This window comes from Accipiter gentilis, chromosome 28 (assembly GCF_929443795.1).
Source record: "Accipiter gentilis chromosome 28, bAccGen1.1, whole genome shotgun sequence".
NCBI lineage: Eukaryota > Metazoa > Chordata > Aves > Accipitriformes > Accipitridae > Astur > Astur gentilis.
In genome coordinates this window covers 1,758,153-1,782,669 of record NC_064907.1, presented here as the reverse complement: position 1 = coordinate 1,782,669, position 24,517 = coordinate 1,758,153, and the positions used below count along the sequence as shown (strand labels likewise).

The 24,517-nt window shown below is 36.2% G+C and overlaps 1 protein-coding gene across 5 annotated transcripts in view; it reads left to right on the top strand.

Moving 5' to 3' along the window:
* Window positions 1-24,517, top strand: part of BIRC6 (baculoviral IAP repeat containing 6) — a 186,006-nt gene that overhangs the window by 88,931 nt on the left and 72,558 nt on the right. For 4 of the 5 annotated variants that reach the window (XM_049830566.1, XM_049830564.1, XM_049830565.1 and 1 more), the window contains exons 45-57: window positions 367-494; window positions 2,616-3,178; window positions 6,212-6,387; window positions 6,950-7,046; window positions 7,258-7,452; window positions 9,347-9,547; window positions 10,186-10,465; window positions 12,675-12,931; window positions 14,119-14,227; window positions 14,733-14,954; window positions 17,971-18,751; window positions 19,690-19,833; window positions 21,633-21,762. In XM_049830566.1, coding sequence (XP_049686523.1) covers window positions 367-494; window positions 2,616-3,178; window positions 6,212-6,387; window positions 6,950-7,046; window positions 7,258-7,452; window positions 9,347-9,547; window positions 10,186-10,465; window positions 12,675-12,931; window positions 14,119-14,227; window positions 14,733-14,954; window positions 17,971-18,751; window positions 19,690-19,833; window positions 21,633-21,762 — 3,283 coding nt within the window. The remainder of the gene's footprint in view (window positions 1-366; window positions 495-2,615; window positions 3,179-6,211; window positions 6,388-6,949; window positions 7,047-7,257; window positions 7,453-9,346; window positions 9,548-10,185; window positions 10,466-12,674; window positions 12,932-14,118; window positions 14,228-14,732; window positions 14,955-17,970; window positions 18,752-19,689; window positions 19,834-21,632; window positions 21,763-24,517) is intronic. The other variant, XM_049830567.1, reaches the window with a different exon arrangement.

Genomic DNA, 24,517 nt, shown 5'->3' with positions numbered 1-24,517 from the left:
TTTAAAGTACTTATATGTAAATGTGTGGTTTGTGGGGAAAAAAACCCATTCAGATTAGCACAGAAATATATTCTGTGTGAAGCAGAGTTTGCATTGCTGAAAAGATAAAGTGTCAAGCTGCAAAATGAGTTTTAAGCAAAGAACTGAATTATTTGCTTTTTACTCATGGTTAGTTAGTAGAAAAACACATAATATAAATTGATACAGAGTAGTTTTCCTGTGAAAACCCAGTAAAATTTTTTAGCAGGCAAGTTAAGCTACGTAATACTTTTCTGTTCTTAGAAAATGTTCATGTTAGATACTGCTTAATGTATTTGAAGACATTTCAGGTTTATATAATACTTATTAAAATGCCTTTCCCTCTAGGTTGGGCCAACAGCTACGCAAGCTATGCAAGAATTTCTTACTCGCTTACAAGTGCACCTTTCTTCAACTTGTCCTCAGATGTTCAGTGAATTTTTGTTGAAATTAATACATATACTTTCAACAGAAAGGTAAATCTTAACTATTTTTTTTTTTCTTTCATACCCTCTTTGTCTATAAAATCTGAATCACAGCTAAGATGTTATGTCCTGCCTTGTCACACTGTCAAGTTATATATGGATGGAGATCTTAGGTGTTGCTGCAGCACTACCAGCAGGATCTGGGCTGCTTCTGGCACATGGAAGAGTGCAACTGGAATCCACACACAGCCCTCCATGTGTGAAGGACAGTGAATAGAGGCACTAAACATTTGTTTGGACTGATTTTATCTAGAGCTAAAATACAGGCCTCGTTAAAGTAATCCCTAAAATAAGGGCATTATTGATGAGCTTACCTATTAAAAAGAGAAAAAAGTGTTTTGAGGCCTGAATTAAAGATTTGAGAAATTATTCATAGATTGTGAAAATAATATGGATGGCTTTTATAATATGGTAGGATGAAATATGAGATTGCATAATCCTATTTATGCAATATGCATATTTATTGTTTTGTCTTTTTTTCTCTTCTCCTCACCCAACAGTGGAAAACCTCCTCTGCCCCACTCTCCTTCTGGAGCCTATTGATGTCTTGTCTCCCCCCTAGTGTAGAGAAGTGCCGCTGGCCGGAGGACAGATAAGAGCTTATGGCTTGTCTCTTACAGCTCTGCTTCTTCAAGGCCAGGTCGATGGGCACAAGACTGTTGTGTATACAGCAGTACACCGGAAATGTGGCAGTTTTTTGGTCTGAAGTTCATTAGGAATTATCATTTATTTCTGGTATTGATGTTCTGCTCATCCCCCATATACAGGCTTCGTATAATTAGGGATGAGCTTCCTCATTTTCTGGCTTCCCAGTAGGTGGCACTTTTGTGTTATCTATTCTTTAATCTTACAGAAAACAGTTTCGGCCTTCTCTAAGAGATTTTTACCTCAGTGACTTAAATTGCATGGGAGGTGTTTACCAGGCTACATTGGTGATCAATCACTATGCAAGAAATGTCGTAATATGGTAAATTTAGTAATTCACAGTGAATTTTGGAATGTGTGTTAGCATGCCATAATTTATTTAAAATATCCTTGCAGTGGTCTCATTTGAAATGTGTTAGATATTTTGAGACAAACCAAAGGAGACCCTGAAATGTCAAACAATGGGAGCAAAGCACCAGAAAACGGTTTAGATGGTTATTTCTAAAACCTCAGGTAATTATTGAAGTATACCATGTCTGATTAAAGCATAGGATTGTTTGTGAAGAAAAGCAGTACTTTGCTGTTAGAACTAATTAAATGCCAATTATTTTCTTCAGGGCTGTTTCTATAAACTGTTTTGGTCTGTATTTAATTTCAAAAGTTATAGTAAGATCAATCAATGTCAAAAGATACAGAGAAATATATCAAAAATCAGTAACTAAATCACACTTCAAGAATTAGCACCAATTTTATTTTAAATGTACTGATTCAAAAGGTTCATATTGTACTCTACCAGTATACATGTAAAAGCAACTGGGAAAATAAACTTATCCCTAAAAGGGATCCTTCAGGCAATCAACCTACAAACACCAACCTATGATAGGTTGAGTACCTTCTCATGGTTTTATGTATAGTTACTATTTAGACACCTAAAACCTGACCATTCTTCTTACTACCTCAGCAGGGGAGGGGAACTACTGGAAGAAAAAACCCATCATAATTTCCTGTTAAAAAACAAATAATCCTAGTGATATTGAAGTATTGGATGACTCTTCCCATGAAGCTTCCCTGCAAACATACAAAACTTTTCACCCACTAGGACTATATTCCAAGCCTATACCTGCAAAATTAACTTATTTAAAAAAAAAAAAAAAAAAGATGGATCCTAGACTTTTTCAAAGGAAACTTTAATCCGTAGTGGTATCAGGAAAGTCATAGCATGAGCAGGTTGTACAGGCTGTGCAATGACCAGTATATTAAAAAGTTATGAATGCTTGACTTACGTGAAAGATCAGATTGTGCTTCAACATGGCTGAAGATGTGCTTCTGAAAATGGCTGGATTTTTAAGTTTGGTGTGCTTTTTGATTCTTAAAAATAACGCTAAAAAACCCCAAACAACAAACCTGTTTAACTTGTTAATATTGAACAATGAAATATCCTTTTTTTTTTTTTTTTTTTTCTTTCAGGGGTGCTTTCCAGACGGGCCAGGGACCCTTGGATGCACAAGTGAAACTCTTGGAATTCACCCTGGAACAGAATTTTGAAGTTGTATCAGTTAGCACTATTTCTGCAGTAATTGAGTCTATAACCTTCCTTGTGCATCATTACATTACATGTTCAGACAAAGTGATGTCTCGCAGCGGCTCAGACAGCTCTGTGGGTGCTCGAGCATGTTTTGGAGGGCTTTTTGCCAATATTATCCGTCCAGGTGATGCCAAAGCAGTTTGTGGAGAAATGACAAGGGATCAACTTATGTTTGATTTATTAAAGCTGGTCAACATTTTAGTTCAACTGCCGCTTTCCAGTAACCGAGAATATAGTGCCCGTGTTCCAGTACCTAGCAGTACTACAGACAGTGTGTCTGATGAAGAAAAGGTTTCAGGAGGCAAAGATGGCAATGGAAGCAACCCTAATACTCAAGGATCAACTGCATATGTGGCAGACTTGGTGTTAGCCAACCAACAAATTATGAGCCAGATTTTGTCTGCACTTGGCCAGTGTAATAGCAGCGCTATGGCAATGATTATTGGTAGGTATTTTGTAAATAAAGTGGAAAATCTTTTGGGGTGGTGTGAAACACCTGAAACTTCTACAACCTCATAAATTGGGTGCAGACATGAAAAAATGTGTCACAGAAATGACAGGAAAACAGAGACTGATAGGAAGTGAAAGTGGGGGACAGGTATGTGAAAAAACTAACATAAGGTGGGAGACAGTAATTAAAACCAAACAAGAGTGTGTTTGCCATTTGAATTTGCTGAATCTCAGAATGGTCAGTGTTGAAAGGGATCTCTAGAGATTGTCTAGTCCAACCTTCCTGTGCAAAGCAGGGTCAACTCAAGAGCCTGCCTCAGAGAGCAGGTTGCCCAGTATCTTATCCAGTTGGGTTTTTAATTCCCCAAGGGCAGAAACTCCACAACTGCCATGGGCAACCTGTTACAATGTTCAATCATTCTTAAAGTAGAAAGGCCTTTTTCTTCTGTTTAAATGGAATTTCTTGTATTTCAATGTGCCTATCGCATGTCTCTATGCATGGATTAGGATTAGTCTTCAGTTTGTACTATAGACACGTTACCTCAATTGTTCTCTATGTATCACATTGTTTTCCCTTTTCTTAATCGTTTCTGAAAAAGACAACTTACAATTGTGGCCCTTGCACAGAATACATAAACTTTTCTATTACTCTGTTTCACCAGAAATCTCATTAACATCATGTTCTGGGAGTTCCAGTCATATATTTGTGGGTGGGATATTCGTGCTATGAATAAGTGAGGAAGTTGATGATACTTTGAACAGCAAAGTTGCTGTTTGTCAGGCATGTACCTAAGGTGCATTTTCTCAGAGAGACTATATGACTTGTGAGCTGTGATGATAGCATCGAGGTTTTTTGCACAAATTAAACCACTGGCTGAAATACCATGAATGTTTCTGCATGTGCAAAACTGAAAGAACATTTTGCAGGAGGATAGGCAAAGAGCTTGCACTCCATTTCAGGTGTAATAGTTGTAAAACTTTGTTCTCTTTATAGTGTTCTCTTGTTTCAAAGAAAGTATCTCTGGCCTTTTCTGTGCTAGTCTCTTTTAAGCAGATGTGAAACTGTTAACCAATGCTATTACCAGAAAACAGTATACTTTTTGGATGAGAGCATGTGGATGTTAGACCAGTAGTTCATTTTGGCATGAAAACAATTGAGGAAAAAGTAGTAATCTCCATTAGTCAAATTAAACAGCAGTCAAGATTTGAAAAGCCTGGAATGTGCTGTTGGAACCTTCCCGAAGTTAATTCCAGAATGTCTCCTACTTTACTCTGGATAGTTCATGTCATATTACAAATACACTATGAACAGTGGAAGTAGTTTGTTCTGGGAATGATGGTTTGTTTTGAGTATGTTTTTCTTTGGAGTGGAATTCAAATATTCTTCTCCTCAACTTTGATGTCTTTCTAAACCACCGATTTCTGTCCAGCAGTTTTTTTGCATTTTTAAAAAGGCAATTTGGAAAGATAGTGTTGTTTCAAAATGTTTTTCATTGAGTTCAGGATACTGGGCCAGCTGATCCTTTCAGTGGATTGTTCCTCCCAAAGTCTTTTAATACAGGTTATTGAAACTAATTTGTATATGTATTTTGGGAAGATGTAACACAGCTATTTGTGGTTTTAGTTCCTTCATGAAAAGCTGTATTAAGATCTCTCCAGACAATTTTTATGAACAAATCATTTGTCCAAGACTGCAGCCAAGGTTATATATGATCCAAAAATCAGTTATCAGCACATAATAGTAAACATGTAATAGCTAGTGCAGCATGCTAGCAACCCAGTAAAGATAAACAAGAAGATGTCTGCAGATGTGTACCCATAAGCAGTGGCTCTGGTGTCAACACTTATGCTAATAATGTTAGTTTACTGCACCTGGTGGGCCAGCTGGTCAGGAACCAGGATGGCTTTGAGTAATTCATGTCACATGAAGTTAAAACAGTTGTTGGATTTTCTTTTTTGGCCATTTTGTCTATTTCATTAGGTTTTTATGCTTTGTCATTGACAGACTATGAAAACCATACAAGTAACAGTGTTCCCCTCCTGTCCTACCTTCTTTTCGCCTCAAAGTCTTCACAGCAAACCCACCTTAGTTGGCTTCAGCTCCATCATTCATTCCATTTAACTTTTCTAGACTGTTCAGAGGCTGTCTTAAGACTTTTCTCTCTCTGTCTCAGTGCATCCAGTGCTTATCAATATTTTCTTTCTTGGCAGCTTGAAGGTGATTAAAGTACTACAGCTGTCAATTCTCTTGCCAAAATGTTTCTCTAAGGCATGTTCCAAAGATGACTTGAACGTGTTACTTTTTATTATTTGTTAGTATAAGTCCAGTTTCTCTAAATGGTGTGGGATTATTCCATTGATTTCCCCCCACTCTCAAATCTAAAACTACTTTTGAAAGCTCTTCCAGATTGATATCATATGCTTTGTAAGACAATCATATTTACGGAGGTAATCTCGTCCTTGGGAAGACTATTCTTTTGCCTTCCATCCTCAGTTTCAGCAACATGTAATCAATATTGCTGAATATTAATATTCAGCAAATCCTCATGAATAAATCCTGAGCTGTAGCACTGAGAAGGAGAATTCTGGGAGAGGTATTTCTGATAGAAATATGTATGTTAAATGTTTGGGAGTTTTTGGTTACAAAAGTGCACTTCTATTATTATCTGAAAAAAAATCTTAAATACTTGTTAGTTGCTTCTGGCTATGAGTGATTCCAATCCTTGTAGTTCTTATTCTGTTTCCTTTGCTAATTACACTCATTTTTATGGTCTTGTCTAAAATTGAATTTAAATTCCCTGACTTCCTGGGTCAAGTCTTCCTATTTATACTGTAAAGAAGGTAGCATGTATCTGGGAACACTAATAGTAATTTATATGATCCTGAAAACTGGCCCATTTGTAGTTTATGAAATACATGTGAACATTTAACTGTAAAGAAATTAAAATATCCTTGAGTTCTCTCGTGGGCTGTTATGGTTTGCTAGGTCTTGGTTTCTGACCTTTGAACTGTTTCTGTTTTCACTAAGGTGCAAGTGGCTTACATCTCACTAAACATGAAAACTTTCATGGTGGCTTAGATGCAATATCAGTTGGAGATGGGTTGTTCACTATCCTAACGACGCTTAGTAAAAAAGCAACAACAGTGCAAGTGATGCTTCAGCCAATTCTTACCTACATGGCCTGTGGGTACATGGGAAGACAGGTAAGTTTCCTTAGGTCTGCTGTGCTTCAAGGGAATTATAGGCTAGTTGATACTGTAACCTGTAATAAGCTCAGAAAACTGAACTACTGCCATGTAAAAGAAACGTTAACGCTTTTCCAATCTCAGTTCACTTTGGTGCTGAAGTTAGAAAGCCTCCCTCCATTGCCCCGGTAGAGGGAGAGAGAGAGTTTTTGTAAGGACATTTTGACGTTCCCATAAAAGTTCCTGGCTAAAGGCCTGAAGATGGATTGAATATTTTATTGTGTGCAGGTGGGAAACACATTTTTTTGTATTGGATATTTTACACACTCAATATTCTTCTTTCCCTTCAGCTGCTTGCCCTGGTAGTTTGATCTTTTCCTTACTGTAAAAACTTTGCCTATGTAAGGAGTGAACCACGTGGAACATGGTATTGCGATTTTGTGGCAGAGAGGTCAACTGTGGTGGCATTTCCTCTCTGGGATTTCTGCCTACTAAAAGGGGGGGCTAAGAGCAGTCATGCATATTTCTGTCATATTAATTTTGTATGAAACCATGTATTTCTTAACTGTTTTTCTTCTAGGGTTCTCTCGCCACTTGTCAGTTATCTGAGCCACTGCTCTGGTTCATTTTACGAGTGTTGGATACAAGTGAGGCACTGAAGGCTTTCCATGATATGGGTAAGAATGTCTTTTCTTTAGCTGCATCAAGTAAAAGGTTTATTGCAGATTTTTTTGGCACTTAAAGAAGGAATACAGCTATATCTGGAGGAGAAAATTTACTAAATAGGCCTTTGCTAGCTTAGAATCTATTGCATGCTTCTGAACAGTGTTGGTTTTCTCCGCCCCCCCCCCCCCCCCCCCCCCCCCCCCCCGCCTGCATTATACACAGGTGGTGTTCAGCTTATTTGTAACAACATGGTAACAAGCACAAGAGCTATTGTTAACACAGCAAGAAGTATGGTTTCGACTATTATGAAATTTCTTGATTCTGGTCCCACCAAAGCAACAGAGAGCAGTTTGAAAGCTAGAGTGCTAGCTTCTGAGCCTGATAATGCAGAAGGAATTCACAATTTTGCACCTTTGGGTAAGTAATACTTCTTTCTCTTACATTAATATCCACTGGTCAATTGAATCTTTATCAAGTTCTTAACAAACAGTATTGTGATAGTGTCAAATGTTGCAATACTATTAAATCTTCTAAACAAGAGGGGCTGCTGGTGTTTCAAGACATTGCGGGAGGAGGTTAGCCCCTCCTCCATGGGTAATAAGACCTTGTGTGGATAGGGGAAAGAAGGAAAGGGAGTGATCTGTATCTGATGTAGTCATGCATCAAGGTGGGCCCCTTACTCCTCCCCGAGGTCAGGGGATACCCAGTTCCAGCCCACCATCTGCCATAGACACACCAAGACTTACTGACTTCACTTAAGGCATATCAGGTTTGAGGGAGCTGTTACAGAAGCATAGCAAAGTCGGATGACACAGAATGAGCCCTAGCTGGGTCAAACAGAGCAGAAGCAGCTGGACCATAGGCCTGATGCTGCTGCTGCTCTCACACCTGCACCTAACTGCTCCCATGTTGCCTGCATGAACATTTGTTAGAATTGCAGTGCTGTTTTGGTATCAATACAACGGTTTCCAGTTAACTAAAATGCATGTGTTTTAAGATGTAGATGTACTCTAATGTCTTACAAAGGCTCCTTTTCACTACTAGTGTCTTAATGTTTCCTGTTGCTGCCCACTAGCCCAGTGTAGCCCAGGGATGTATTCATACAGTGTGTCTCAGTGTCAAGAGGGGAGAAAGAAAGGATTATTTTCAAAATTTCTGGAAAAGTTATTGGACAAGAGAAAAATCCATTAAGTCCTGTCATTCAAATTTAAGAGTGTAAAAAATAATGAAATTTTTTTAAAAAAGATGTTTATTTGGCAGAATAGGGACCATTAGAAATCTTCTACCTTGCTCTTCACAAATTCCTAAAAGGTAAATTTAAGAATCCTGCAATGTTGGTACTTGATTACTTTAAGTAGTAAAAATCCTAAGCTTATATGGTGGTGGCTTCTTGCATGCCTTATCTCCCAACTTGCAAAGTGCTGCAGTTCTTGATGTTCTGCTATGAGTGCATCTACCTTAATGTTTTACTTTCAGTCAGGATTGTGCTTTGGAAAATAACTTTCTGTTTGTCCTCACTTACTACACTCTGATTCTCATCATATAGTGTTCTCTAAGAGATGAACTCAATTCATTTGGGGTGAGAGTCTATCAAAATGTGTCCAGGAATTCACCTCCAGCTGCTACTAGGCATTCAGTCAAGGGGCCAGGCTAGAGCTACTTTAAAGTAAAACACCCCAAATACTTCTAGTTTGAACAGCACAAATCTGGTCATCTTGTGCTGTACTACTTGCTAAGGAAGACATAGCCTTAGATCTTCCTACTTCATTCTTAACTCATGCTAAGATTAGAAGAATAAGCAGCCACTGTGGTCAGGTTTTTTTGATTCTGGTGTCTTTTTTAGAAGAAGGTTTTCATGTGAAACAAACCCTTTTAAAGAAAAAGGTTTGCAGACTTCGGTTATAAAGTTGTTTAGGTTATCATTGTAAAATTTAAAACTTTAAAGCCTTCATTATGTTAACTATGAATAAACTGAGTTCAAGTTCTAAGCACACTGTTCAACCTGCACGTTTTTGATTGCTTTGTTTTGGTAATGAGCTCTTGATAGAAAGTTCAGGATTTTGATAGCAAATTTCCCCTAGCAAATTCTGAAGCATGTGCATAATGCATGTGCATATGTAAGCTGCCTATGTGCAACAGTCTAAGAGTAAAAGAAACATATCTTAGTAGTTGTAATTATTATACATGGGATGTAATCAATAAATTGAAACAGGTGAGATAGAAAAACAAGTGTTTTCCACAGTTCAGGTTGTAAATTACTCTCAGTTTTATTAATAAACAATAATCAATGTTAACGGTGCTGGTTTTGAAGGTTCAATCACCTCAAGCAGTCCCACTGCCCAGCCTGCTGAAGTGCTGTTGCAAGCTACTCCTCCCCACAGACGAGCTCGGTCTGCTGCATGGTCATACATATTTTTACCTGAGGAAGCTTGGTGTGACCTCACGATTCACCTTCCTGCGGCCGTGCTGCTCAAGGAGATCCACATCCAGCCTCACTTGGCCTCTCTAGCAAGTAAGTAGGTTCACTGACATTGATGCTGGTTTGAAATTTGAATGGTAGGATTTAGAAATGATACAAAGAGTATAATCAGAGGAACTAAAGCTGGCAGGTCGTTTGAAGAATAAATAAATAAAATAAGTTGAAAAGCTTGCTAATTTGGCTTTCCTTGAGAATGGAAGGCCCTGCCTCTGCTTGATTTTTTTCAAGCTTAGTACACGTCTTGTGGCATTAATGTCAAATGACAAAAAACCTCGTCAAACTTCTCAAAACTTTGCCTGGTGAGAATGCGATATTGGTCAGGGGTCTTCAGGCAAAATGGTTTTGTATGGTAGTTGAAATAAAGCATGAGATTTTCAGCTCTTACTGTTGTGGCCCTGCTAGGGAAACATGGCATTTACACTGACAAGACATTTCTTCACCTTAAGTCTTTGAAATAAACTATATACACCATGTATCAAAAATACTTACGTGTTTTAATATATATCATTGCACAGGTCAAATACTCCAGCTGCAGTTCTGTAGTAGTGTTTGCCTAAGATAGTTTCAATCATCTTGTTCTGTATCTGTAACAGGGATACGTATTTAACACTTAAAATTCAAACCAGTACAGATTTTTAAATAGTATTAAACCTTCTTGTCTTACTCTGTAGCTTGCCCTTCATCAGTGTCTGTTGAAATAAGTGCAGATGGTGTCAATATGTTACCTTTGTCAACTCCTGTTATCACAAGTGGTCTCACCTATATAAAAATCCAGCTGGTAAAAGCTGAAGTTGCCTCAGCTGTCTGCCTTCGTCTCCATCGTCCTCGGGATGCCAGTACACTAGGCCTCTCTCAGATCAAACTATTAGGCCTCACAGCTTTTGGAAACACCTCGTCTGCAACTGTCAACAATCCGTTCCTTCCCTCTGAGGATCAGGTCTCTAAGACAAGGTAAACTTCTAGTATCAATGGACAGAGGCATGTTTGTGCCAGTTCATGGTTTGGGGTTTTTTTAATGATGTTTTCTGCTTTCAGTCAGATCTTTCAGTAGCAAACTGTATTCGTGAGTACCTGTTTTTGCAGTTGAATTTTAAAATTTACAGCATCTGTTTCAAATATCTTAGGAAACTTGCTGCTTTTTTTTTTTTTTTAACAGAAGGCAAATACAAGCAGTACTTCTCACTTTTGGTAGTATGCTTAATCTGCATACATAAAAGGGGATGTTTCATCTCTGCAATGGTGAAACAATACAAAGCACAGCAAAGCATTTAGAGTTGCATTCTGTGTTTTTAATCGGTAGGCAGTTGTCAAAAAAACTGAAGTAGCAACATATTTCTTATCCATACTGAAGTCAATGGAGTTACATAATTATTGGAGCAGGAATAGAAATAGGACAATGGGATGTTTTGCTGAAGTCGTATCTAATATTGCTGTTTGCAAACATTTGAGAAATAGGAACTGAATGTTATGATTCTGGCATATCAGCAAGATTTCTTTTCAAAAGCTTTTATTTGGTTAGGTGGTGCCTTGAGTTTCTTACTAATTTTTAAAATAAAAATAAATAAACCCTTAAGGATTTAAAGAAAATAAGTGTTAAAGTTTTACAACTAGAATTTAATTTGATGGGTGAATTTTTGAGATTTCCTGGTTCTGAAATTTAGCGTACTAAATTGTAAGAGAGCATGGGAAAGCTTTAAAAGCATTTCTTCTTTTGGTGGAAAAAATTTTGAGAGTAAGTAGATTTTAGAGAATATGAATACTGTCCAGTGTGTGTATTTGATAAAAGCTGTATAACTGAAATTAGTCTTTGATCTTGAATAGCAGTGAAGGACATTTTCATAGCTAAATTACTCTGTTGCTGTATTTGTACTTCAGAAAAGGTTATCTTAGTCACACAAAAATAATCAGTATCTAAAGAAAGAAGCTGAGTGAATGTTCCTCATGTTTCCTCTGAAAGGAACATTACTTTCAGCTTAGTTTTATAAGTATCTCAATAAAGTAATGGTAGTAAAATGATAGATATATTCAATAAATTTGGATATGATTTTTTTAGATATTACAGAAAACTTGCTCTTTTCTAAAATGATAAATACTTAGGAGTGAATAATTCCTAAAATAAATTGTAAACTTAATTTAAGATCTATATGCAAGTTTGCCTTTTTTTTTTTAATTATGGGAGATAAGGTTAGCTGTGAAGACAAGTTAACCTGTTAGTTTAGAACTTGTCAGTGAAATGAAGCCATTTACTTCACATGCAACTTAGATTGCCATCTCATTCATAATGCTAGTTTATACAGCATTGTAGTATATTTTAATAAATAAGGTCTAGTTAATGTGTTTACAAACTGTTTCAATTACAATTGGTTTACTTTTCAAGATTTTTTATTAAAAGCAATACTGAACAATATTGTTAAAGAATGAGAGAGATATGGGGAAAATGCAGTGGCTGACACATTTTTAATTTCTGCGTGTGTTTTTAATTTCTCTGTGTGCTTTTTAAATCAAGTTCACTAGGGTTCACTGTAATTTATTGTAGATGCGTATGACCCTAGAAGTTTGTAATGTCCGGGAAGTTGTGCAAGTATATAATTTTAATGCCAACCAGTGTTGCAGAATCTTGACCTTAAATATGAATAAATCCAATGGTGCCTAAGTGAGGCAGTGTGCTGTTTCATGTTTCACATTTACGTTTTGGCTAGCTCCTTTTAATGTAAAAAAATGTAAAAACCCACCCAACAAATAAAAAGATCTCCAACAAAACAAAAAAAAATCCCCAACAACAAACAACCCCCCCCACCACCACCACCCTGTACCTTCCCCCCATATAAACACCTTATCCCCCCTCAGTAGCTTCGCCTTATTGGAAGAAACATATATGTGAATCAAGAAATCTTGAGAAACTTTAGGAACAAAATTTGCAGGCTCTTAACTCTTCCTACCCACCTTAAACCAATGATTACAACAGCATTACTAGCGTATATTACATTGTGGTGTTAAATTCAATAATTTTAATTTGCTCTTCTCAGACGATGTTTGATTATGTCACAGCAGTTTTCTGCAGTACTTGTCCTAGAATCTAATACAGGTAGTTATGTTATAGATGAAAAATAAAATTATAAGAAAATGATACATTAGCTCATTTTTATGTTTTCCTTTTCAGTATTGGATGGTTAAGATTATTACACCACTGCCTCACTCACATAAGTGATTTAGAAGGAATGATGGCTAGTGCTGCAGCACCCACTGCTAATCTGTTGCAGACATGTGCTGCTTTACTAATGTCACCTTACTGTGGTATGCATTCTCCAAACATTGAAGCTGTGCTTGTAAAAATTGGGCTTCAGTCCACCAGAATAGGCCTAAAATTGATTGACATTCTTCTAAGAAACTGTTCAGCATCAGGGAGCGATCCTGCAGGTAAGTGCAATTTTTTTCTTTTCAGTTGTTGCTTAAAAACATTGCCTGTATAAATGTACAAATATAGTATATTTACATGTTACTTTCTGATTCTGGATTTGGGTTGCCAGAACTTGCCATTGTGCTTTGTTATGCTTCTAAATGTCGCAGTCTCTGTATGTGGGTAGTTCTACAACAGTAAAGAAGTGCAACCAGGGTTGTTTTGATTTTTGTGTAGAATAGATAATTAGATGAATGTTTGAAGACATGAGAGTAGGACATGCAATATATCGTAAGTGCCTCTTACTATAGATACTATGTCTAGATGTTTCAAAATAAAGAGCATCCACAAGTAGTTGTTAAGGAAAACAAATGCAGCAATATTTGGGCAGTAATAGCCTGTAGGACAGTATAAATTCTGAATAGCGCTAAGCATTGAAAGTATTTACAGGTGGAGGTACATAATCAAGACACTTTAACAACTAATCTACGTCCCACAGCAAAATTTTACAGTAGTTCTTCTGTTAATGCACTGGGGTTTTTGTATTTATGATTCCGTACCACTTTGCTGTTTTGTGTCTTTTAAATGAAGGAAAACTGAATTCATATTTTACCTGTTTTGAAGTTACTGGTACTGCTAGAAAACATGCTTTTCAAAATGGCTTCCATGACTTATTTTGCCATGAGTTAATGTTGCAGTGTAACCTACTGTCTTTTGCTGGAATGCTGTTAGACTAGTTTCCTACGGGGCGGGAGATGAACATAGTGAGGAGAAGATGAATAGGAAATGATCTGAGGAAATCTTCAGTCTTAGTCCCATTGATGGAAATTGGAGTTAATAAGCTTCCATTTTGAAATAAGTTTGCTTCTGTGAAGCATGAGGTTTGACAGCTCTGTTGGAATTATTCATGTCTCTTTGGAATATGTTGAAGAAAATCCTAGTAGTTAAACCTTTAAGTCCTGTATCTGATGAATGTTGCAATGATTTTTCATTTCATAGTAAGGCTGCACATTGCATTGACATATAAAATGCACAGTTTTGAGACAGTGGTGTGTTGTAAGAATTGCATCCTTATGTTAATGGCAAAACTCAATTCAATGTTAATATTGCAATTCTATAATAATTTCATCAGTACTTTTAAAAAATACATATGTAAGTACTTCTATTATCCCCCCCCACCCCCTTTTTTTTTTTTCTATGCGGCAAGATCTGAATAGCCCTTTACTGTTTGGAAGATTAAATGGTCTCTCTTCTGACTCCACAATAGACATTCTTTATCAGCTTGGAACAACTCAAGACCCTGGAACAAAAGATAGGTAATGTTATTTGGATTGTCATGTGGAAGCGTATACAGAAGTAATCTGCTAAATAGTGGCTTGATGTTATTGCACAAAAGCAGACTTTTTGAAATCTGATTGTTAAGAGATAGCGTGAAAGTGCAGAAATCTAAAGAAGCATTCCAGCTTTTCCTCCTAACTCTTTGCATCCTTTGCAGAGAATGCTGTCACTCTTTTTTTTCTCTTATAAATGTGATAAAACCTTTGTTGCAAAACTGTCTTTTCTCTCAAATACTTAGAACTCGGATACCTGCTATGTTTTCTTTCTCTGTAGAAGTCAGCGGCTGTCCAAGATAAGTGTTTTTAATTAATTTTTTCCCTGTTAGTGATCTAAGTCTTGAAAAAATAGTTTGAACTCACTCTTGAACTTTGCTTCAAAGGAATAGATAAATATGTAAAACAGATTACAAAAAGATAGCAAGCTGTTTTGGTTTTGAGTCTGTCTTTGACACTTTATAAAGTACTACATCATCTTGCTTTCCAGAATTCAAGCATTGCTGAAATGGGTCAGCGATTCTGCAAGAGTTGCGGCTATGAAAAAAAGTGGCCGGGTCAGCTACATTTGTCCAAGTAGCTCAACAAGAGAGTATGGTCTTTTGATGCCATCTCCTTCCCATTTGCATTGCGTAGCAGCAATTTTGTGGCATAGTTATGAATTGCTTGTTGAATATGATTTACCAGCGTTGCTGGACAGAGAGCTCTTCGAGTAAGTAAAGCAAAGTTTTGCGCCACATACTTCTTATAACTGAATTAGTTTGTTCACTGAAATGATATGAGTTGGAGTGCATTCGTTGTGAAATAGTAGTAGAAATTGTCATCCCTGAAGCTAATTGATAAAGTGAATACTTAAAGATATCTAAACAGGTAGTTTTGTAGTTCTAAACACAAAACTGCACTTCACATATTCCAGGTATAATTGTGTTTAAAAACAAAAAAGGCAGATCCATGTATATAATTGCAGATATGTGTAAGGTAAACTGCTGCATGTTTTTGTGGTTGTTTTGTTTTGGTTTCTTAAGGATAACTTTGGGCTGCTCTTGTTGAAATTGTTTGCAGTAATTTTCACTGTACCTATAAATCATGATCTTCATTAGTCTCCTGTTCTATAAGGTTCTATTATTTTATTACTCATGGTATCCATTATCTATAACTGATAGCTGAGAGCCAGGGGAGGAGGGGGATTGTTTCTTCGGAGGTGCCAGTTTTGTTCCAGCCAGTCTTATTTGAAAGAAAAAAAGCACAAAATCTTGAGTGAATCTTGAACTATGAATTTGCTGGATGTTGCTGAATTCTAAAGACAAGTTCATCCTAAACACCAAATGTATACTTTTAGTGACTCCAGACTGAAAATATGAGCTAACATTCCTAATTTATGTTGCTTAACCATGTCTTCTGTTTAAACAAAACAAAAAAGCCACATAGTTTTGTTTTATGTGTATTCTAGAAAAATAGCTGTTAAATTTGTGTATCTAGTGAAGTGTCTTTCATCTGTACCATCGAATAAAATTCCAGTTAATGAAAGGAACTTTGATAGACTGTAATTTTTTTGTTGCCCTTAGGAAATATTCGTATTTTTCTGCTACTTTACTGTCTCTTTTAGGCACAGTCAAACATACAAACACTGGGAAATGTACAAGTTACGGTTATTGGTACAAGCATGTGGAGCTCTCGTATATGTGCAATGTGATGGTCTTTAGATACATGACTACAAGCTAAACCTTTTCCAAAGACTTCAGTGATACTATCATATAAATAATTGTTAATTCAAAATGAGCTTGTTCATTTTGGGAATCAACTTAAGGATTTTAAATTGCTGGTCAATTAGCCCTTTCAGTAATAAATTTTAACAGAAATACATTTTCAGCATACATTCCAATGATTTTAGCTTTCGAAAAGGAAGAACTCCTAATAAAAATAGACTTCCTAAAATGGATAGCGCATTTAGATTTATACTAATATAAAAGTGGGTTTCACAACTGAATTCCTGTCTTTTGGAGGAGAGTATGCTGTTTTCATCACAGGACAAAATGAAGGAATACTGATAAACTGTTGTACCTAGTTTGAACATGTATGTTGCAATATAGCCTGTTCCTCTATATCCTGCTAAATAAAACTATAATTCATATCAGCCAGCATCTGGAGCAAATTATAAAATATATTTTTAATAAATATAGATGAATTGTTGTCATACCCAAATATATGGGTAAATAATTCTTCTAGTAAAAATAACTTCTCGTGTATTCTTCATCCTCTTTGATATTAACTTTTGAAACATTTTCATTGATTCTAGCTATAACTCCCAATTTCTCCTTCATGTGATATTTCATTTTTTTTCTTGGATCTATTTTCCCATCATCCCCATTTTCCATGTCAATATTTCTGCATTGTCCAATGGATACTAATTTATTCCTTAGTTATTTTTTAATATCTACTTGGAAAAGAATCTTATTTTTCATAGAGCATGAACTTACCCAGAAAATTTTGGCGGAAGGATTGTGTGAATATACAGTTGGCAAAGAGTTTAAGTGTACCTTTATTATATGTGGACTTCGGGAAATTGTGACTATCTCCCCAAAGATATGGGTCATTTGGTCACTGAGATGACTTTTTCATGTCTTCCTTGGGGAGTTTTTTTTATCAGCTGTTCACTAGACTGGTGATAAAGCTAACTTTTGGTTAGACCCATGTTCTGTTCTAAACTCTTAGACTAAACATAGAATAACACTTCCATCCAGAAAAGGGAAGAACAATCCTTGTCTTCAAATGGGAATGTGATATATAATGATACATACAAACTTATTTAAAAACTTAATATTGAAGTGGCACGAAGTGTGTGATCACCTCTGTATGTAAAGGTTAAAATAATGTAACTTGCTATGTATGGTGTCAGTTCAGAAAACTGTGGGTTGTTTTTTTAATACTTCACCTACTCTGAACAAGTCTGTATGAAGAAATTATGATTTCACTATTTTAGAAATACTACTTATGAATTTTAAGCTGTATAATAGGAGCTAAATTAGTTTTTTGCATTCATGTGCCTTGGATTAGCTTTCAAGCAAATAGTATTTGGATGGAAGTGAGTTCAAAGGTAGGTGGGATTTTTAGTATCTCTGAGGAACAATTCTGTTGTTAACTTGTGTCCTAAGTTCAGGTTCAGGAAGAGTAGTGAGGGTAACGTCATTCAGCCAACAACGTTATTGCTGCTTTCATTTTTTTGCAACATCTTGAGGTAGAACTCTAATAAAGCGAATTTTAAAATTTTTTTGAAACATGTTAAAATTCTTTCAGTTCTTACAAAGGATTAAAAGACCTTTATGTAAATGAGTGTGTGTCTGCATGTGTGTGTGATCCTTGTAGCTGCGGCTTGGAGAGTTGAAAGCACAAAGAGGTTGCAGTTGGCTCAAAAATGCATAAATTATGTGACAACTGTCAAAAGACTGAAACCCTGTCTTTCATCTGCAGCATGCCAGAAAAGTCAGCTTACATCTATTTTAAATACAGTATGATGAAATTTAAACATAGAGTTGAGAAATGCCTGTTGTGTGATGAATGTCCTGCTGATACTGTGATCCAAAAGAGGCTTTCAAGCTCAGCACAGTGTGTTTTACAACAGCTTCTGCAATAGTTAAAACATAAATTTGGAAAGGTGTTTTATGAACCAGTGAAGAAAAGGGAATACGAGTGGCAAACTATGTGTTGACATGATTTTCTGTCTTCTACAGGTCACTGTTTAACTGGTCCATGTCTCTTCCCTGCAACATGGTGTTGAAGAAAGCTGTTGATAGTTTGCTTTGCTCCATGTGCCACATCCACCCAAATTATTTTTCCTTACTCATGGGATGGATGGGTATCGCTCCTCCTCCAATGCAGTGTCAACACAGACTGTCCATGACTGATGACAGCAAAAAGCAGGACCTTAGTTCGTCTTTAACAGATGACTCTAAAAACGCACAAGCCCCTCTTGCACTAACAGAGTCTCACCTGGCTACTCTTGCTGCCTCATCTCAGTCTCCTGAAGCTATCAAGCAATTATTGGACTCAGGTTTGCCTTCACTGCTTGTAAGAAGTCTTGCTAGTTTTTGCTTTAACCATACTTCTAGCTCTGACTGCACTGCACAATCAATGGATATCACCCAGGACAGGCTCAGGAGGCATCATGCTCCACAGCACTTTAATAAAATGCCTATCACGGCAGACCTGGTTGCTCCTGTTCTCAGGTTTTTGACAGAAGTTGGCAATAGCCACATGATGAAGGATTGGTTGGGTGGCTCTGAAGTCAATCCGTTGTGGACAGCACTTTTATTTCTGTTGTGCCACTCTGGTGCTACTTCTGGAGGACACAATGTGACTGCACAACAGGCCAGTGCAAGATGTAGCTTGCTTTCTTCAACTGTAACAACAGGGTTGACCACTCAGCAGCGGACAGCAATTGAAAATGCAACAGTTGCTTTCTTCTTACAGTGCATCTCTTGCCATCCTAATAACCAGAGACTTATGGCACAGGTAAGAAAGAAAAACAAATAAAGTTTTAATTTCTTTATTAATAACTACATCCAACTTTCAAAAATTATACTTTTTTTTTAAGCTTTCTTTAAAATAAATTCTTCTGTAAGCTGCTACTGACGGGAAAAGTTTTGTATTAAAATTGTTGGCTTGTTGGTCTGACTCTGAAGAGTATAAAAATGTTTTGGCATGGCCGTCCAGTCCTATGTATGGATTTGTATACCTCTTGATTTGGAGGAATAAACTTTAGACCATAATCCAAAATACTGTATTTAATTGGACAGGTCTAAACTCTTCTGAAATGGAATTTGAAAATCAAGCTTCATACACATCTTTAATATTAGTAACTTAAGGAGATTTCCTGGTAAATTTCTTTGTGCAACCATATACCCTGTGCAATCTGTGACCAGGGAAATACGGGCTATTACAGAATATGGCTTTGCATTTGGCATTCTAGTGCAAATTCAGCTATTCCTCACATTTGTTAACCTTGTAGACCTAGTTGAATAAAAGTATAAATAAAAAAAGATTTTTCAACATTAAGAATGACCATGGCCTGGGAACAGGTAGACTTCAGTAAAAAATTCAGCACTGTTCTCTATTAATGGCTACTAGTAATACTGCATTATGCAATGGATAATTTTTGCTTTAGGAATTTGAAAGCTATTTTTCTAAATACTCTATCTTCAGTTTTTTATCTTTTTGAGTAGTCTGTGTATTTACAATTACTTTCATGCTGTAGTCAGTGTTTTGAACTTTTTTTGAAAAAAAACCTTACTTGCTGCTGCTGTTTTCTTCAGTCATGCTCATTTCTGATCTGGTTTGAATGATAACTGGAAGGTAGATATTAGGCACTGCCTATTATGGCTGTTTAGAGCTATATTTTAGAGACCTAAATATAGAAATACTTGAAGTCTGATGTCATTTTGCATTCCCAGGTTCTCTGTGAATTGTTCCAGTCCTCTCCTCAGCGTGGGAACCTCCCAAACTCTGGAAATATTTCTGGATTTATTAGGAGGCTTTTTTTGCAGCTGATGCTAGAGGATGAGAAAGTGACTTTGTTTCTTCAGTCCCCATGTCCAGTAAGAATTTTTGATATCCATATCATGAACATGGAATAAATAAAGTATATTAAACTTTGAAATGTCAGACAGCAGCTTTTCCTACTGTACACATTGCAGAATTTTGGAAAGGAGTGTGTTGGTGAATTGTAACTCCGCATTTTAAAAGAAAATTTAAGGCACTGTTGTAAGACAAAGCCATCTTCTTGAAAACTTATTTTCTTCTGAAAGAATTGACAACTGAAATTTATCTTACGGAAGACTTTTTAATAGTATCCTTATGCATTAGCAGCAAATATAGATACAAGTTCTAGTCCTTCCAGCAGTTCTTTGTTATCAGTTTTGTTAAAGAATAGTCTTAGTTCTGATGCTTCATAATTGGCAGAGATCCTTCAGCATTAGCAAAAACACCACGAATAAATTTGAGTGACAAATACTTGAATTAATTTATAAAGCAGATGTATGCTTTTATGCTTCCACATGCTTCACCAGAACACAGAATTATAATTGACTGAATGAAGTGCTATGCTCTCAGTTGAAGGCTGTGAATAAAGAAATACAGGAAAAACAGAAGTTATTAAAAGATCTGGTACTCCCATACAAAGACAAATTATTTTCTGCTTTGGCTTCTGCCGTTCTTACTACATCTCAGAAGTACTACATGAGATATATGACAGGGGAATTGCATCAGATGGTATAAAATGGAAAAGAAGGAACAAATATAAAGTTTTAGCACAAACATTTCAATGCTTTGTTTTAACCTGGCTGAGATTAATTGTTAACATGGCCATCGGTAATGTGAAGGTAAAATCAATTTTCTAATAATTTGTTTTACATACAACAGATTTTTACAGAATATTACTAGATATGTAAAAGAAGAAAAATTATCTTGAAAAGAAGTTGTGATAATTCAGTTTATCCTATTCAAAACACCAGGAAACGGTCTGTCTGTTCTTACTGAGATCATTCCTCCTCTAACATCCAAAGAGAAACCTTAAAAATAATGTGGATGTGCACCATCTACTTCTAGTATATCCAACAACATAACCTTTCAAAGATTTGATCCCCATTTTTTATCCCTTAAGTTCCCAAAACTGAATTTGAGAAGCTAAATTCTGATTATCATCAAGTATTATTTTTTTTTTATAATACTGGAGAACAATAAATTGGTCCTGTGTGTGAATATTAGTAAACAGTTCTGATGATAGGAGGAAGGGGATAAGTGGCACTCTTATTGCAGAAAGGTATGTAAAAAGTTAGTGCAAGCAAAGAATGATACAAAATGTGAACAGAGCTCAGGCTAAAATATGTTAAAATATTTGAGATGTTTTAACTAGTAATGACTTAGTTATCCGTCATAATAGCAAAAAGTAGATATTAAATCTAGAATAAACTTCATCCTCAAGTCAGCAATAGAGAAATGACATCTTTCTCTAGTCCCAAGTACATTGTGATTTCCTAATTTAATTTCAAAATTAAATTTTAATTTCATAAATAATTGCAAGTCTTGGGCATTCAAATTTTATCTTATACACAGCTATGTAAAATAATTGGGTTTTTAAAAATAAATATGATATCGTACTTTTTCTGCTGCTAAAAATATTCTAGGCTTTCAAAGCAAAAGAATTAAAAAATTAAACCTGTCCTAATTTGATGAATTTTTACCATATACCTTCAAAGTTGAAGGATATGTCAGTGTTCTTTTAGCACACAAAGCATTTAGCTTTATTTTGCTGAGGTGAGTTTATAAGAATTTAGTGTTTTAACTTATTTCTGAATGTTAAAGTCATGTTAAATGTTGACTTTTTTTTTCCTTTCAGCTGTACAAAGGAAGAATTAATGCTACTAGTCATGTAATTCAACACCCAATGTATGGAGCTGGACACAAATTTCGTACTCTTCACTTGCCTGTGTCAACAACTCTAGCAGAGGTTCTTGATCGTGTGTCAGGCAAGTTTGCAATAGTTCATGTTTTAAAGATACAGTTTCAAAAAAACAAAAAAAACCCAAAACCAAACCCCAGAACCAAAAAACCTGCATAAACCAAGTATGTCGAACATACATATTTGCAGTGTTCATTGGTAATTGCCGAATATGAAACAGTGATTTAAGTTGTAAGCTTTTGCATATGCCTTACATGTGGCATGTAAAATGCACTTTTACTGGTCAAATACTATTTTTTCCTTCTGTAAACTTGAGGTGGGGAAGGTGGGATTTTTGGTTTGTTCTTTTTTTGCTTGGCTGGAGGTTTTTCGGTTAGTTGCTTGATTGAGGTTTTTATGTTTGCTTTTTAGTGTTAATGTGTTCTCAATTCTCTCATGGGGTATTTGCAAGACCACAAAAATGGTACTGCAGGTATCAGTCTTTAAAATGACCTGTCTTTCATCCAGTCACTTAAATATTCCCAAATTATGTCAGTTAAATATCCCAAAACTTAGAAGTTTATCTCAAGATAGAGATGAAACCATGTTGCTATAAAAAGGACAATAATGAAGGCTACATCTAATTTCTGTGGATGTATATCTACCTATTATATAAACATTTGAGTTTGCATACTGAACGGAGATTGAAAGCCATAATTTACTTTTAGAGATTAATTTTTAAATTATATACAATGAGAGGATAATCTTAAGACATGAATTTGTTTGGTTTTTAAAGTTCAGTACTTTCAGTTACACTATTTGAATATATATGGAGAGATGAACCCCCTTGTAGGAAACTCTGTTGACCAGGCTTCCACAGACCTTTTGACACCTGAATGGTAGATGTCTTAATCTTAAAATTAATCCCACCTTGAATTTTAGTATTCATTTAGTAATTTAGAAAATAGAACTATATGTTAAATATTAGGGTTAGTGATCTTTTTTTAAATTTAGTGAAAGAGTAGAATTCATACTAAAGGTGTCATGTCCATGCCAGAGCTCCCTAGGTAAAACCATGCAAGATGCAAGTTGATTCTCCTTGGGTAAGAAATAGAGCAAAATTTGTTAGGTCAAGTTACGTCAAAAATCAGTTTTAAGCATGTCTAATTTTAAAAAGGAAAACCACCCAGCACTTCCTCTTTATTCTTAAGAGGAGGTTCTCAAGTAATAGCAAAGAAAAGTCAAATATGATTTTGCCATATTGCAGATGTGCACTGGTGTGTGGCTTAGCTGCACACTCATCTGACTCTAGGTATTTGTGTTCTTATATGTAGATATATTTGTACGTGTAATTTTTTGGAACTCAGTGTAGATCAACTTTTAATTTCTGAAGCAGATCTTCATGGAGTTCAGAGGAACTATTGCTTTTTCATATCTACTTAAAATACACTGCCTAACAAGGTGATAGAAGTACTGTAATGGCATTTGGCAGAATACTAGACAGAACAAGATGTGCTTTGGAATTTTAATTAAAACATAGTGAATCCTAGAAAAATGCTTGAAGCTTATTTGCCAGGGAATAGTTCACTATTTCTGACAGAATTCTGTATTCACTTACTGTTCAGAGTCATGTGTGGAATGTGACTGAGGTCTTTAGATCCTTGTGCAATTTATGGTCAGAATTACTGTAATGGGTGGGATAGTCACTGCATATGAAGTAGGGATCAGTTGTTGAGCAGTGACATAAACTGTACTGAATAGCTGCCTCAGTGGTGTATTGCGGTCAACTTGATGGCCAGTGCTAATAGAGACTCGGGAGGGGAATGTGATGATGTCATATACTGTAACTCTCTAATTGAAATTGATCAAATGCTGACTTTGTAGGGCACCATAAGTTTGGGTTCTGCTACAGAATAGTTACTCCTCAGCTTAACTCTTATTTTAAATGGGTAGAATTAATTCTGGAGAAGTTTAGGTTCTCTTATGTTTCCATCTCTCATCTAGTGTGATTTCTGATTGTATTAAAAGCTTTGTGATACTTGTATATCATTCCATGAAGTCCCTGGTTAGGACATTGTAAAGAAGACTTGAAATTGAAGAGTAAACTCTGTGTTTGGGGTGAAAGGGAGAGAGAAGGGATGGACTGGGGGGCAGAAGGGAAGAAAGGACTGCCACCACTGCAACAACAGGAAGTTGCGAAGGTCATGTGTCAAGAGTCTGTCCCTTGGATTAACTTCCTTTTTCTTAACTATGCTGTTAATTTCTCAAATCGATCATGTCATACTTTCTGCAAAAATAAATCACAACAAACATGTTCATTCCATGCTTTTTCTCCCAGTCTTTAAAAAAAATAAGAAGGGGGGGGGGGGGGGACGGGACTGTCAAAAATCACTGCTAAATCTGCTTCTCACATCCCTTCACCATAGGAAGAAAATGTGCAGTATCACTGCAGGCAGGATTGTCTAGGATGGGTACCAGTTGTTTTGTATTTCACCTGGTGGGGGGGCGGGTGCAGTTTCACACTCTGTATCTTTTGTGTGTGTGCAGTTTCACACTCTGTATCTACTTTTGGTCTGCACTACTGTCTAACACAGACATAACCAATGTCTTCAGGCACAAATCATAATTTATTTCCAAGCAGTCAAACCATATCACTTTCAGCACCTTAGCCACCAGTGAAAGTTAAAGGTAGCTGGTACCGTTAAAGGTAGTTGGGTGGTACCTCTAGGTCTTGAGTCTGTGGTTGTAGCTTAGGGCTGCTGTGGCTATGTGGAAACAAGTTACTACTCAGAAGCAATTAGAGAATTATTTGGCCATTTTGGTGCCAGTGTTATGTATTACAA